We start from the raw sequence: 17,500 nt of genomic DNA, 5'->3' as shown, positions 1-17,500 counted from the left end.
TAAAAAGTCTGGCAGCAAAAGTTAAAAACAATTACTGTCATAATAAAGTAAAAAAAAACCCATGTGTGTGTATTTCTGCAGGAGCAAAGTCTCTGATTCACTGACGGAGGGATGAAAAACTACTCTGACCAGCAAGTGTGTGTGTGTGTGTGTGTGTGTGTGTGTGTGTGTGTGTGTGTGTTCTGGCTCACAAACAGCTCGACATCAGCACTCACTAATAACAGAAACATCAGCAGAGAGCGGATGACACGGACTCTCTGTGTGTGTGTGTGTGTTTGTGTGTAAGAGACACGTGATTACGCACACACACACACACACACACACACACACACTTCCTGGTCAGAGAAGTTTTTCAAGCATCCTAATTTTTTATTTAAAGCTGCATCATTCAGCCACACATTGAATTAAAAATGGTTTACAGACATTATTTTATTTGCTGACTTTATGGTTTTTAAATATTTATCTTTTCACCTATTCTCAAATATATTTATTATTATTATTATTATTATTATTATTATTTTGACTATTTTTTTGAATTTTTTATTTTTTTTATATAGCTTTTAAATCTATTTATTGTTATTATTTTAAGAGACATAATTTATATTTATTATTATTTTGATTATATTTTTGGGGTAATTTTCATTTATATATTTCTTATTATTTTTGAAAAGCTTTTAAAGATATTTTAAAAAATATTTTTTAAAGATATTTTTTATATTTATCATACTTTTGATAATATATTTTTTCAATTTATATATTTTTTTATAGCTTTTAAAATCCATTTATTGTGATAACGTTTTAAAGTTAAAAAAAAAAAAAATTCTTCTATTTTGATTTTATTGACCTGCGTTCAGTGTAAAATATTTGTCTAATTTTTTAATATAAATATATACTTATATATACTGCCAGTTTTTCTTGTTCGTGGCGGTTTTTCAGACAGGTAACCCCGAAAAAAAACTGCACAGTAAGTGAACAGAGTTTATTCTTTCCAGCAAGGACAGCAGTGTGCTGACCAAATTAGATAACAGTTACAGCAGAGGTGTGTGTGTGTGTGTGTGGAAACACCCAGCAACAACCTCACGCTGTGCATTGTGCCAGATCACACAGGGGGCATCTTCATCACACACACACACACACACACACACACACACACACACACACAGTTTGTCCTCTCTGTCTCTTTCTCTGAACACAAACTTCATCACAGCTTTTAGACTTTAAGGCTCATTTTTCATTCACACACTAACGAGACTGGGAGGCAGCAAATATTTCTTATCACAACTTCTCAAGTCATTCATGAAAGAACAAAGGCACAAGGTCCTGAAGTCCTCGGAGGACTCGGAGTCAGGGGCAGTGGGGACGATCTGTCTACACTGAATCTGTTGCCATGTCAACAAACCAATCAGCTGAGAGCTCAGGACCAGACTGAAGACATCACGGCTTTAAGGACGGGTCCTGAGCCTACTGGCTGTCCTCTTGTGTTTGTGTTAAATACACATTTTATATTGTGATTTTTACTGTAGAGGACAAACAGGTGCCAACTTATTCAGGTTTTTGTGGCGAAATAAAGAGACTAAAAGAGACACAAAACGACCGAAAAATGCACAAAACCACCAAAAAAATGTCACAAAGCGACCAAACAAACAAACAAAATGATCATAAAGAGACACAAAACGAACTAAAGAGACTTAAAATGGCCATGTAGGAAAAGGAAATTATACATTACATGAAATTAAAGAGACAAAAAGCGACCAAAAAAGACATAAAGTGACAAAACAGACACAAAAAGATCATAAAGAGACACAAAACGAACTAAAGAGACTTAAAATGGCCATAAAGTGACACGAAATTACAAAAAAGTCATAAAACGACCCCAAATATACACAAAGTGACCATAAAGTGACAAAATTACCAAAAGAAGACACAAAAGACGACACAAAAAAGACACAAAACGAACTAAAAAAACGTAAAAAGACCAAGTGACACGAAATTACTAAAAAAGTCATAAAACAACCCCCAAAATAGACAAAATGACCATAAAGAAACACAAAAAGACCAAAAGAGACACAAAACTACCATAAAGCGAAACACACAAAATGATCATAAAGAGATTAAAAATGACCATAAAGCAACAAAACAACCAAAAAAACACAAAATGATCATAAAGTGACACAAAATTACCAAAAAAAGGCACAAAACCACCATAAAAAGACACAAAAAGACCTAAAAAAACAAGCTTGAGAAGCTTTGTCTGGTTGAAACGCTGAGTCGACACTTTCTGGCTGGACTCATCAGACTGTTTGTCCTGATGGTAAACTGGTCTGAGGATGGTAAACTGGTCTGAGGATGGTAAACTGGTCTGAGGATGGTAAACTGGTCTGAGGATGGTAAACTGGTCTGAGGATGGTAAACTGGTCTGTGGATGGTAAACTGGTCTGAGGATGGTAAACTGGTCTGAGGATGGTAAACTAGTCTGAGGATGGTAAACTGGTCTGAGGACGGTAAACTGGTCTGTGGATGGTAAACTGGTCTGAGGATGGTAAACTGGTCTGAGGATGGTAAACTGGTCTGTGGATGGTAAACTGGTCTGAGGACGGTAAACTGGTCTGAGGATAGTAAACTGGTCTGAGGATGGTAAACTGGTCTGTGGATGGTAAACTGGTCTGTGGATGGTAAACTGGTCTGAGGATGGTAAACTGGTCTGAGGATGGTAAACTGGTCTGAGGATAGTAAACTGGTCTGAGGATGGTAAACTGGTCTGAGGATGGTAAACTGGTCTGTGGATGGTAAACTGGTCTGAGGATGGTAAACTGGTCTGAGGATGGTAAACTGGTCTGAGGATGGTAAACTGGTCTGTGGATGGTAAACTGGTCTGTGGATGGTAAACTGGTCTGTGGATGGTAAACTGGTCTATGGATGGTAAACTGGTCTGAGGATGGTAAACTGGTCTGTGGATGGTAAACTGGTCTGAGGATGGTAAACTGGTCTGAGGATGGTAAACTGGTCTGTGGATGGTAAACTGGTCTGAGCATGGTAAACTGGTCTGAGGACGGTAAACTGGTCTGAGGATAGTAAACTGGTCTGAGGATGGTAAACTGGTCTGTGGACGGTAAACTGGTCTGTGGACGGTAAACTGGTCTGAGGACGGTAAACTGGTCTGAGGATAGTAAACTGGTCTGAGGATGGTAAACTGGTCTGTGGATGGTAAACTGGTCTGTGGATGGTAAACTGGTCTGAGGATGGTAAACTGGTCTGAGGATGGTAAACTGGTCTGAGGATAGTAAACTGGTCTGAGGATGGTAAACTGGTCTGAGGATGGTAAACTGGTCTGTGGATGGTAAACTGGTCTGAGGATGGTAAACTGGTCTGAGGATGGTAAACTGGTCTGAGGATGGTAAACTGGTCTGAGGATGGTAAACTGGTCTGTGGATGGTAAACTGGTCTGTGGATGGTAAACTGGTCTGAGGACGGTAAACTGGTCTGAGGATAGTAAACTGGTCTGAGGATGGTAAACTGGTCTGTGGATGGTAAACTGGTCTGTGGATGGTAAACTGGTCTGAGGATGGTAAACTGGTCTGAGGATGGTAAACTGGTCTGAGGATAGTAAACTGGTCTGAGGATGGTAAACTGGTCTGAGGATGGTAAACTGGTCTGTGGATGGTAAACTGGTCTGAGGATGGTAAACTGGTCTGAGGATGGTAAACTGGTCTGAGGATGGTAAACTGGTCTGTGGATGGTAAACTGGTCTGTGGATGGTAAACTGGTCTGTGGATGGTAAACTGGTCTATGGATGGTAAACTGGTCTGAGGATGGTAAACTGGTCTGTGGATGGTAAACTGGTCTGAGGATGGTAAACTGGTCTGAGGATGGTAAACTGGTCTGTGGATGGTAAACTGGTCTGAGCATGGTAAACTGGTCTGAGGACGGTAAACTGGTCTGAGGATAGTAAACTGGTCTGAGGATGGTAAACTGGTCTGTGGACGGTAAACTGGTCTGTGGACGGTAAACTGGTCTGAGGACGGTAAACTGGTCTGAGGACGGTAAACTGGTCTGAGGATAGTAAACTGGTCTGTGGATGATAAACTGGTCTGTGGATGGTAAACTGGTCTGAGGATGGTAAACTGGTCTGAGGATGATAAACTGGTCTGAGGATGGTAAACTGGTCTGAGGATGGTAAACTGGTCTGTGGATGGTAAACTTGTCTGTGGATGGTAAACTGGTCTGAGGATGATAAACTGGTCTGAGGATGGTAAACTGGTCTGAGGATGGTAAACTGGTCTGTGGATGGTAAACTGGTCTGTGGATGGTAAACTGGTCTGAGGATGATAAACTGGTCTGTGGATGGTAAACGTGTCTGTGGATGGTAAACTGGTCTGTGGATGGTAAACTGGTCTGAGGATGGTAAACTGGTCTGAGGATGGTAAACTGGTCTGTGGATGGTAAACTGGTCTGAGTGGTCTACAGGAGGACTTTGTCTGGACTGAGGAGTGTTTTTCAGACCTGCTGACCTCATCCTGAGAGGAAACTGTGAGAAACTCCTGATACGCCTCCTGTGAGACAGTTTTATCAGCCTGAAAGCTCTGAGGGAAGATTTCCCCTGAAGAGATGCTGACGGTGTCAAACCTGCTGACGCACACCGGGCCGGATCACCGCCACGTACTTATCAACAATACGGAGAAAAGGCAATCTGGAGTTTGTATTTTAAGGTTCTTAACATAAGAGAAACTTCTCAGTTTGACAAACCGTAAAAAAATGACAAAACAATCAAGAAAAGACACAAAGCAAACAGAAAAAGACACAAAATGAGCATAAAGAGAAACAAAATTACCTATAAGTGACATGAAATGACCCTAAATAGACAGAAAAGGACCTAAAAAATACATAAAATGACCTAAAAAAGTGTTTCTTATTTGAAGTTGCCAGCGGATTTTGCACCACTGTCTATTAAAAATAAATAAAACTAAAAACTTACTGTTAAAGAACAGTGAATAACAGTAAAATACAGATAATATACAGTAAATATCTGTATTTTAAAAAATATATGTCTGTAGAATACTTTTTTTCTTTACTTTATATATAAAATATATATATTTTACATATCTTTTGTAATTTCCAGTAAATATATATCTTTTCTCTAAAGATTTCATTTTTGATTTTATTGTTAATATTTGAAATAAAAGTAATTTTCTCAAAGTCATTTGCACAAAAAACCCTCCAAAAAGAACACAGTAAATTTGTGGAAAATTATTTTTTCTAGAGTGCATGACACACACACACACACACACACACGCACACACACACACACACACACACACACACATATAATGTTATTATATATATTATATATATATATATATTATGCAATTATGTTATTATTTACAGATTTCATTTTTGATTTTATTGTTAATATTTGAAATAAAAGTAATTTTCTAAGTAATTTGCATAAAAAACCCTCCAAAAATAACACAGTAAATTCATGGAAAATTCTTTTTTTTACAGTGCGTGACATATATATTGTGCACGGCTGCAGTGTTTGGACTGTTGGAGCCATTAGAGGTTGTGTTATTAGAGGTCGTGCTTAATGCACAGCGCGGCTCGATGCATGAAAGCTGCACTAAATGCACGTATCCTTTAGATCTTTACACACATGGAAATATTGACACATGAAGCCGCAGAGCAAAGCTGCAGAGACACGAGCAACAACAACACGCCGCACAAGCATTAGTCCACATCGATTCTGTCAGCACAGTAATGTCCTGACATGATCCTCCACACACACACACACACACACCACCTTATATAACACACACACACACACAAGCACACACTCTCTCCTGTCCGTCAGAAAGGCCAGCTAAATGCTATGTAAACATCTGTGAGGATTAGAGGAATTATCCTATAAAGAACTTAGAGACTCCAGACTGCCATCGGATCCCTTTGACGTGGCTCGGCCGTTATCTGACACCAGCACCGAAGTTTGGACTGTTGACGCTGCAGAAGTGAGTGCGGAGGAGGTGGATGTTATATAACAGCTGGCATTGTTGACCCAATGATGCTCCGTCAGGACAGTCGGACAGGTTCAACATATAGAAGTGGAACAGCATCCTCCTTTCTACTATCTCACAATGTTTGTCACGAGAAAAGGTCACAAAAACGACAGAAGATACACAAAATGACCCAAAAAAATGCACAAAATGACCCTAAAGAGACACAAAATGAACTAAAGAGACACAAAATGGCAAAAAAAATGAACAAAATGACCCTAATGAGCCATAAAACGACCTAAAAAAAATACGCAAAACAACATTTTGAACCGTGGCAGAAGTTCTGTACTATCTCACAATGTTTCTCACAAAAAATGTCACAAAAACTAACTAAAGAGACACAAAACGACCAAAAAAATTCACAACATAACAAAAAAATGCACATAATGAACCTAAAGAGACACAAAACGAACAAAAAAGAGCCACAAAAAATGCATAAATCAATCCTATCAAGCCACCAAACAATCTAAAAAAGACATGTAATGACCCTTAAGAGTGACAAAACAACTAAATAATGCACAAAATTACCCTACAGAGACACGAAACTAAGTAAAAAGACACAAAGCGACCAAAAAATACATAAAATGACCCTAAAGAGCCACAAAATGAGGAAACAAAATGATGCAAAGAAGACACGTGACTAAAAAAAGACACAAAATTATCTAAAAAATACACAAAATGATCTTAACAAGACACAAAATGACTACAAAAGGCCCAAAATAAACAAAAAATGCCACAAAATTATTCAAAAAGGACACAAAACAACCTAAAAAGACACTAAACGACCAAAAAGAAAAAGCTCAAACAAATATTACAGAGACACATGATGAGAAAAAGACATGGACTGACTAAAGAAATGACCAACATTGACTACAAAGAAACAACAACCAGAATATTCACAAAATAACTAACAAAAGACACAAAACAATTCAGAAAAAGACACAAAACTACAGAAAAAACGCCTTAAGAAACGACTTGCTGAAACACACAAAGCCCAATTTTCACAGCAGGCCGTTTAAACATCTGCTCTTAACGTTCTCCCTGAAGACACTTCTACACTGTAACTGAAAACTGGGACACGGTGGGTTAATAAAAGCCCGTATCTGCTCTTGGGGTGGCCTGCCTCGGGGCCCAGAGCCAGAGATTGAACACCAGCGCTGCAGGCCGACCCACAGCCGACGTTTCTACTTATAAACTTTATTACCATTCTCTGCCCCAAACAGCTGCCGGCAGCCTGAGCTGAGGAAACCTGACACCACGGACAGGTACAGGTGTGTGTGTGTGTGTGTGTCTGTGTGTGTGTGTGTGTGTGTGTGTGCAGGTGTGATCAACATGGTGATTTGTGCCGCCAGCTCTTCACACCTCAGGTGAACCAATTACCATATTGCATCAACCTATCAGCTCCTGTCAGATCGTCAGCACACCTGCAGGGTCAAACACTGGAGTTAGTCACGCTGGTTTAAAGCCTCCGACCCGTTTCTGTCAGCTCCAATACTGACAAAAACTACACACACACTCTCTGTTTTTACTCCAGGAGAGCACAGGAATCAGTGTCTGTTTCTCCCTCTCACAGTTCCCAGGTTTGTGAATTGTACCAAAGGGCTGGAGGCCGTTTCAAAGGTCCGAGGGTCGTTTCCCAAGCAGCCTCGTTCTGCGTCACAGAGTCTCACCGCCTCCTGAACTCACAAAACAACCAAAACATGCACAAAGCGACCCTAAAGAGCCAGAAAACGACCTAAAAAAGGCACAAAACGACCCTAAAGAGCCAGAAAACGAACTAAAGCGACACAAAACCGCCAAAACATGCACAAAAACGACCTCAAAGAGCCAGAAAACGACCTAAAAAAGGCACAAAACGACCTAAAGAATACACAAAACAACCAAACAATGCATGAAATGACCAAAATGAGCCACAAAACAACCAAAAAAACACACAAAACTACCAAAAAAAAGCACAAAACGACCATTAAAAGACACGAAACAATCAGAAAATGCATAAACGACCATAAAAAAACAAAACGATCAAAAAGTCACAAAATGATCAAAAAAAGACACAAAATGACCATAAAAGACACAAATAACCTAAGAAAGACACAAAACAAAAAATACACAAAACTACCAAAAAATGAGACAAAACGACTAAAAAGCACAAAATTACCCATAAAAAGACACAAACAATCTAAAAAAGACACAAAACAACATAAAAAAAAAGACACAAAATTACCTAAAAAATACACAAAACAACCAAAAAATGCACAAAATGACCAAAAAGAGCCACAAAACGACCTGGAAAAACACGCAAAACAACCAAAAAACGCACAAAATTACCATTAAAAGACACAAATCGATCAAAAAGTCCCAAAATGACCTCATAAAATACACAAAATTACCTAAAAAAGACACAAATAATCTGAGAAAGAAACAAATAATCTGAGAAAGACACAAAACTACCAAAAAATGACACAAAATTACCAAAAAGCACAAAACGACGATAAAAAGACACAAAAATTAGCTAAAAAAAGACACAAAACGACCTAAAAAGATAGAAAACAACGTCTCACTGCCTCCTGAACTCGCCTAGAGTTTATTTATTGCACCAGTAAGGTTCATCAGAAGACCAAATCCAAGTCTCTCAAAAGCTCAAATCCCAAAGAGATCCAGAGATAAAGGCAGATCTCTGACCTGTTTCTGCAGGAGACGGGGGACCGGTGAGGGTCTGATTGGAAAATTAATGTTAACTGACAACTATTGGTCCAGAGTCTGCAGACGATGCATTCACTGCCCTCTGCAACACTTTTACTCCATTTTAGCTGATTCCAGAGTCAGTACATGCTTCAGATACACATGTCATAGATTATTTACATGTCATGTGATACAAAACACGTTCTGGGACAAACAAAGAAACCCTCCTCTCATTGGGAAGAGGCCAGAAAAACACAAAATGACAACAGAGAGACACAAAACATGACAATTCCATCCTTTCTTCCATCCATCCATCCATCCATCCATTATCCATCCATCCGTCCATCCATCCTACATTCCTCCCTTCGTTCCTTCCTTCGTTCCTTACTTCCTTTCTTCCATCATCCCTCCATCCATCCATCCATCCATCCTACATTACTCCATTACTTCCATCCATCCATCCATCCATCATCCCTCCATCCCTCCATCCCTCATCCATCCTTCCCTCCATCCCTCCATCCATCCTTAAAATGATCTATACACCAATGAATGAATCCATCAATCCATCCTACATTCCTTCCTTCCTTCCTTTCTTCCATCCATCCTACATCCATCCATCTATCCATCCATCCATCCTACATTCCTACATTCCTCCCTTCGTTCCTTCATTCCTTACTTCCTTTCTTCCATCATCCCTCCATCCCTCCATCCATCCATCCATCCATCCATCCTTCCCTCCGTCCCTCCATCAATCCTTTAAATGATCTATACACCAATGAATGAATCCAACAATCCATCCTACATTCCTTCATTCCTTCCTTCCATCCTTTCTTTCTTCCATCCATCCTACATCCATCCATCCATCCATCCATCATTCATCCATCCTACATTCCTCCCTTCGTTCCTTCATTCCTTACTTCCTTTCTTCCATCCATCCATCCATCCATCCTACATTACTCCATTACTTCCATTACTTCCATCCATCCATCCATCCATCCATCCATCGGTCCATCCATCCGTCCGTCACTCCATCCATCCATCCATCCATCCATCCATCCATCCATCGGTCCATCCATCCGTCCGTCACTCCATCCATCCATCCATCCATCCGTCCATCCATCCATCCATCCATCCATCCGTCCCTCCCTCCGCCACTCCATCCATCTATCCATCCATCCATCCATCCATCCATCCTTTAAATGATCCATACACCAATGAATGAATCTCTCCATCCATCCATGCTTTTATCCAAGCATTCATTCTTCTATCCCTCCATCCATCCATCCATCCCTCCCTCCCTCCCTCCCTCCCTCCCTCCTCCCTGGTGTAAATGCTCCTACCAGGTTTCCGATGGTCAGCATGCCGTTGAACTCGTCGGTCATGGGGTAATGCTCCATGGCCATGAAGAGCGTGTTGAGGACGATGCAGACGGTGATGGCCAGGTCCAGGAACGGGTCCATCACCATGATCTTCACCAGCTGCTTCAGCCACAGCCAGCGGGGGGTGCACTCCCACACCAGGTAGTGGTGGGCGAACACGTACCAGCACGGGTGGCACTTCTTATGGGCCTCCTCCAGCTCTGCAGCAGCACGGAGAACAACAGAGAGTCAGTGAATCCACATGGTTTACATGAACAACAGACCCTTAAGGAAGGCCAGACGTTTGGATCTTTAACTCGTGATTAAAGGAGGAATTACTGCAAAAGTTGTGTTCAAATGCAGGTATTTTATCAGAAAGGACACCCAGAAAACAACATGACAGGGATCGTGTGAGTTTTCATCAAAAAGGCTGCTCTTTAGTCTTTATTTTTGACAAATAAGCCACACGTCTAACACACAAAGCTTAACAACAGAAAATACAGATGCAATAAGTTAGTTGCATACATACTAATGTAGTTGCATATGTACCAAATAAGTTGCTTATGTACTAACGTAGCTACATACATAATAAATTAGTTATATACATACTGATGTAATTGCATACATACTAAATTAGTTGCATACATAATAATGGATATGCATATGTAATATTGTAGTTGCATATGTCATAAATTAGTTGTGTTCAAACTAATGTAGTTGCATACTTTATAAATTATTTGCATACTTAATTAGTTGCATAAGTACTAACGTAGTTGCATACGTACTAAAGAATTTGCATACACACTAACGTAGTTGCATCCGTATAAAATTAGTTGCATACATACTTATGTAGTTGCATATGTACTTAATTAGTTGCATACATCTTTAATTAGCTGCATACATACTTATATAGTTGCATATGTAATACATTAGTTGCATACATACTAAATTAGTTGCATACATACTAATGTAATTGAATACATATTAACATAGTTGCATATATAATAAATTAGTTGCATACGTACTTAATTAGTTGCATATGTAGTTGCATATGTACTCACGTAGTTGCATACTTGCTAAATTAATTGCATAGATATTAATTAGTTGTATACGTAATAAATTAATGGCATACATACTAATGTAATCGCATATGTAATAGATTAGTTGCATAAAATAATAATGTAGATGCATCCATAATAAATTAGTTGCATAAGTACTAACATAGTTACATACATACTTAATTAGTTGAATATGTAGTTGCATACGTAGTCACGTAGTTGCATACATGCTAAATTAATTGCATATGTAATGAATTAGTACGTTCTAATGTTTAAATCAATCACATCTTTTTTACTCCGGTTCCTGCAACATGATTGGCTGCTGTCAGATTTATTTATTTAAGTATTTGGTTTATTGTAAATATAAGAATAGATTTTGACAGAGTTTGTAATGTATAAAATGATCTCCATCATTATTTCTGGTGTTCTTCGCAGATTTACTGTATGTCAAGTCCAAGTTTTCGAGTCAGTGGTGTTACAGTGAAAATTGAGTCGCAGCACTTTTATTGATTGTGTCATTATATTTGTGACTTCAGTCCAAGTTGTTTGACCTGAAGCCAAACTTCTGGCAACAACATTACATATGAAAGCAGCTTATTAAAGCACATTCTATCAGCTTCATGATGAAATATGAAAAACACCAACATGACCCCTGAAAAACAAGGTGAGAGATGACGCGGGTTCACTGGGCCGCAGCCAAGAACACTCTCTATATTCAATAAAGCTGTCAGATGTACAGTAAATAAGACAGAAAATAAAGGGAGTAATGAAGGATGAAAGGAGCGAAGGAGAGGAGAGAGAGAAGGAGAGGAGAGAGAGAAGGAGAGGAGAGAAGGAGAGGAGAGAGAGAAGGAGGTGCAGACGACGGAGGTTTGTGTTTTCCTCTATGATGATCTGTTCTGTAAGAGCAGCGACTGCCGAGGGGAGAGACAGTGACTCAGCAGACCTACCACACACACACACACACACACACACACATTCACACACACACACACACACACACACACACACGCACACACATTCACACACTTACATGCAAACACACATAAACACAAAGACACTTGCACACATGCATACACACACACAAACACACATACACACACATACACATGCACACACATACATGCAAACACACATACACACAAAGACACATGCACACATGCATACACACACACACGCACACACACACACACATTCACACACATACATGCAAACACACATACACACAAAGACACATGCACACACGCATACACACACACACACACACACACACATACATACATGCAAACACACATACACACAAAGACACATGCACACACGCATACACACACAAACACATGCACACACACACACACATGCATACACTTATATAGATTTGGGCAGATATGAACCCAAAAAATCTAAGACATGAATATCGTCAAACACACACACTCATACACACACAAACACATATCCACACACTCATACACACACTCATAAACATGAAAACACACATGCACACACACATATAAACACACACATATAAACACAAATGTACACACTCATATAGATTTGGGCAGATATGAACCCAAAAAACGAATACATGAATATCATCAAACACACACAAACACATGCATGCGCGCACACACACACACACACACACAGAAATGGTCTCCTGGTTAATGAGGGAAACCATCAGAACTCTCTCTCTCTCTTTCTTTTATTCTGTCTCTATGTCTCTCTCCCTTTCTGACTCTCTTGCACAAACAAAGCCAGTGTCCCCCTGGGGTTGGCTTGGGCAGCGACACACACACACACACACACACACACACACACACACACACACACACACACACACAACCACACACACACACACACACACGGTTACACAACCCTGTATTGACACACGATCACACACACCCAGAGTCTGGAAATGCACACACGCACAAGCACACACGCACGCACGCCACACACACACACACACACACACACACACACTCACTCAAAGTGTTAACAGGCTCACTTGGAAGCAAAATTCTGAGAAATACATGATTACACAACCGCACACACAAGTAAAACACAAACACACACACACACACACACACACAAAAACACACACTGAGGTAAGAAGCCAGACGAGGTTACAGTCCTGCACTAACACACAGTTACAAACACAGAAATAAAATGTGAATGGCTTTCTGTTCATATCATTTTGAGAACTAATTAAGCACTGGCACTCACAATTCACCAGTTTTGTTGAGTTGACTATATCATGACAATAAAGGCTATTTGATTGATTGATTTGAGTTGAATTAATTTTGATGGAAATGACTCAAAGAACTGCATTTTGCTGCTATTTAGTCTTTTTTTTTTCTACATTTAGACAAACTGTCTCCTTAAAAATGATGCAGAATAATTTGTTATCAGCTCCAGTTTGCAGTGAACCCATGCATGCACAGACAACTATCACTGCATGAGCTTAATACTGAGGAAAACTTAAAAACCTGGAGATTCTCAGGCAAGTTCTGCAGTTTAAAAACTTTTTTTCCTTTGATTTCTGAGCACATTTTGTATCTTATCAAATGAATATCATCAGATGTGCTGTTCTAATGTCACATATTTCCATTCTCTATTGAGTCCTGTTTTTTGTAGCTTATATTTGTTTACATTTTTGTAAATATGCACCATTAAAAGTATGCTGCATTAACTATTAACAACTCCTCTTTGCGTTGAATCCATACATGCACAGACAACTATCACTGTGTTACTTTGAGACTGAAGAAAACTTAAAAACGTTAAGATTCTAAGGCAAGTTCTGCAGCTATGTGTGAGTGTTTTTCCCATGATTCCCATGAGTTATGCATGTTTGGTGTGGAGGGATATCAGAAATAATGAAGTGTTAGTAACATGGGATGATTTTCAACATGTATTTCATGTCTGTGTCTCAATATTTTAGTGAGTTATGACATCTAGAAGTGGTGCAATATGATGAAAAAATTAATTAAAGTCATCGAGAAAGCCAGCTCTCAGTTGAGCTTCATTTCCCCCCCTATATCTGTTGATATTTTTTTGCAATATGCACCATTAAAAGTATGCAGAATTGACAATCAGCAGCTCCTGTTTGCAGTGAACCCATGCATGTACAGACAACTAACACTGGGCTACTCTGATACTGAAGAAAACTTAAAAATGTGATGTTTCTCAGGGAAATTCTGCAGCTATAAGGAGTGTAATTTTTTTTCTGTGAATTCTAAAAAGTATTTATGGACATTTATGAAATCCTCTGGAAGTGTAAGTCACATTTGAATCATGTCAATGTGTTTTTCAGGTCCGTGTGTTAAGATATGAATGAGCTATTCTTGGTTGTAACCTTGTACCCTATTTTCGTTACCCTATATTTGCTTAAAATGTTGGAAATATGCATAATTAAAACTATGCCGAATGAACTATTAGCAGCTCCTGTTTGCAGTGAACCCATAGATGATCAGACAACTATCACTGGGATACTTTGAGACTGAAGAAAACTTAAAAAGGTGAAGATTCTCAGTTAAGTTCTGCAGCTATAAGGAGTTTTTCAGTGATTTTTTTTCAGTGATTTCTCAGCAGATTTTGGACATTTATTCTCCACAGACACTGGTAGTAATGCTATCCTCAGTCACATTGTGTCTAAAAATATGTGTTCCATGTGTGTGTGCTCAGTTTTAATTGAATCGTGGCTCAGAGAAGGGGTGCATTTCTTTTTCTCTTCCCACAGAATGAGTGTTGTTGCGATGGTGACAGCCCAGATTTACAGATTTAGCGTGATGGCTGTCCAGATACTGTATGTTTGAAGTGTGCCAGCCAATCAGAAGTGTCTGTTTCTGATATATTGTGCTCTGCTCACCTTCCATGGCGTCAGTGAGGTAGCTGGCAGCGCTCAGCGCCCTCCCTCTCCGCTCCGAGTCCTGCGTGGACGAAGGACGAGGTAACAGCATGGTGCTGAGCTCCGTGGTGGACGTGGGGACCTGAGACACACAGAGGACGGGGAGGTCTTTAGAATATAAATAAACACTTTTAATCCACAATATTAAAAACACAGAGGACATCCACACTGAAACACACACACACACACACACACACACACACACACACACACACACACACACATATTCAAGCTTCATTCATGAGCTGTCATCCACTTATCTATTACACACACACACACACACACACACACACACACACAGATTTATGTCAGGTCGAATGGCTCTGTGATTTCCGTGTGTGTGTGTGTGTGTGCACCTTCTATCACCAGGGCAACAGATAAGCAGGTGATGACTGGTGTTCAATGAATCAGAGAAATCAGTGTGCCACCGCTGTGTGTGTGTGTCTGTGTGTTTATGTGTGCACGTGTGTTTTTGTTTGTATGAGTGTTTGCGTGTGTATGTGTGTGTATGTGTGTGTGCATGTGTGTTTATGTGTGCATGTGTGTTTTATGTGTATGAGTGTGTGTATTAGCGTGTGCAAGTGTGTTTGTGTGTGTTTGACTGTGTGCATGTGTGTTTGTGTGTGTGTGTGTGTTTTACGTGTATGAGTGTGTGCATGTGTGTTTGCATGTGTATGTGTGTTTGTGTGTGTGTGTGTGCATGTGTGTTTGTGTGTGTGCATGTGTAAGTGTGTGCACGTGTGTGTGTGTGTGTGTGTTTTACGTGTATGAGTGTGTGCATGTGTGTTTGCATGTGCATGTGTGTTTGTGTGTGTGTGTGTGTGTGTGTATGTGTGTGTGCATGTGTAAGTGTGTGCATGTGTGTTTGTGTGTGTGCATGTGTGTTTGTATGTATGTGTGTGTGTGTGTGTGTGTGTGTGTGTGTGTGTGTGTGTTTAGCTCTCTCTCTGCCTCACTAAAAAGGACTGCTGGGTATTTTTCCTCTGTCAGACGAGCTGTTTGAGGTTTGAACTGGCAAAAAAAAATCTCCTCTCCTCTATAAAGCTGACTTTACACTCACCACTCGGCCACTTTATTAGGTACACCTGTTCAACTGATGGTTAATGCACAGATCTGATCGACCAATCACAGCTGTGAGCTGTTGTAGTTCAAAGTGAGCATCAGAATGGAGAAGAAAGGTGATTTCAGTTTCAATCTGCACAATTAAAAGTCACTGAATTAACTAACAGCAGTTCATTCTTGCATTGAAGTGCACACAATTACTGTGAAAAAAACCTATAAACATGCAGATTGTCAGGCAAGTTCTGCAGTTAAAGAAGTATGCATGTTTTTTTCTGATATCCGAGTGGATTTATGGACTTTTATTCTTGAAAGACATCAGAAATAGAGATATCTGTTATATCTGTTATATCTGCTCCACCTGCGCTGAAGAGCATATGAATATAAGAAATATTGGATAACAACAGAGTGCTGCAGGAATAAATCCTTAAACCCAGATATGAGTTTGAATTATTGCACTTTTTCTTACTACAAATGTTGTTTTTTTGTTTTTTACTACTACTACTACTACTACTACTACTATTAATAATAATAATAATAATAATAATAATAATAATAATAAAATACATTCAATTTAAATAGTCCTTATCAAATAATAAATATATAAATAAATAATAAAATAAAAAGTTTTGATGATCTACTTCATTTAGTTTCTGTTTTATGTTTGTGCATATGATATAACATTTTTAGTATAATATCAAAAATATATAAAATATTTGTAGTTGTTTTAATGTTTTATTGATTGATTATTGTGCCGTTCATGTTAAGTGGTTCAGCACTTTGGTCATCTGCAGTTATATTTAAACTAAGTTTTAAAAAAATATAATTACAATAATAATAATAATAATAATAATAAAAATTTCATTTTCATGGCTGCAAAATATTCAATAAGATATTCCTTTATTAGTCCCACAATGGGGAAATTTCAAGAATCGCAGCAGCAAAAGTATACAAAAAAAATTGAAAAACAAACAAAACAAGAAATAGTCAACAAGAAATATAAACCAGAAGAAATCTAAAAGTTTAAAAATAAAAAATATATATACAAAATGCATTAAAAATGTGTTTTTATATCAACAAAAATCATATAAATACGTTTTTCTCCAAATTGTTGCCATGACTCGGTTCCTTGGGAACTCTTAGTGTTTCCCCTGCATTTGAAACAAAGTTTGAACAGAACAAACGTGTAAAGACGAGCGACCCGGGGGAGTTTAGGACCCGTCGGCTCCCACACACACACACACACACACACACACACACCCGCTTCAACCTCATTTGCTCAGGTGTGATTACACAACACTTCCTGGTAAATGTTCCTCCAATGAGACGTGACGCACGGGCCTGAAGGTCGCCGCCCACGACAACACCTACATCCTGTCTGCGTGTCAGACGGGGAAG

The 17,500-nt window shown here is 39.1% G+C and overlaps 1 protein-coding gene across 1 annotated transcript in view; it reads right to left on the bottom strand.

The window, feature by feature from the left end:
* Nucleotides 1–17,500, bottom strand: part of LOC131962372 (sodium channel protein type 4 subunit alpha-like) — a 245,957-nt gene that overhangs the window by 85,758 nt on the left and 142,699 nt on the right. The window contains exons 15-16 of the mRNA XM_059327367.1: nt 15,005–15,125; nt 10,067–10,305 (exon numbers count right to left, since the gene is read on the bottom strand). Coding sequence (XP_059183350.1) covers nt 10,067–10,305; nt 15,005–15,125 — 360 coding nt within the window. The remainder of the gene's footprint in view (nt 1–10,066; nt 10,306–15,004; nt 15,126–17,500) is intronic.

Source organism: Centropristis striata, chromosome 23, assembly GCF_030273125.1.
Source record: "Centropristis striata isolate RG_2023a ecotype Rhode Island chromosome 23, C.striata_1.0, whole genome shotgun sequence".
Classification (NCBI taxonomy): Eukaryota; Metazoa; Chordata; class Actinopteri; order Perciformes; family Serranidae; genus Centropristis; species Centropristis striata.
This window is presented reverse-complemented; position numbering and strand designations above follow the sequence as displayed.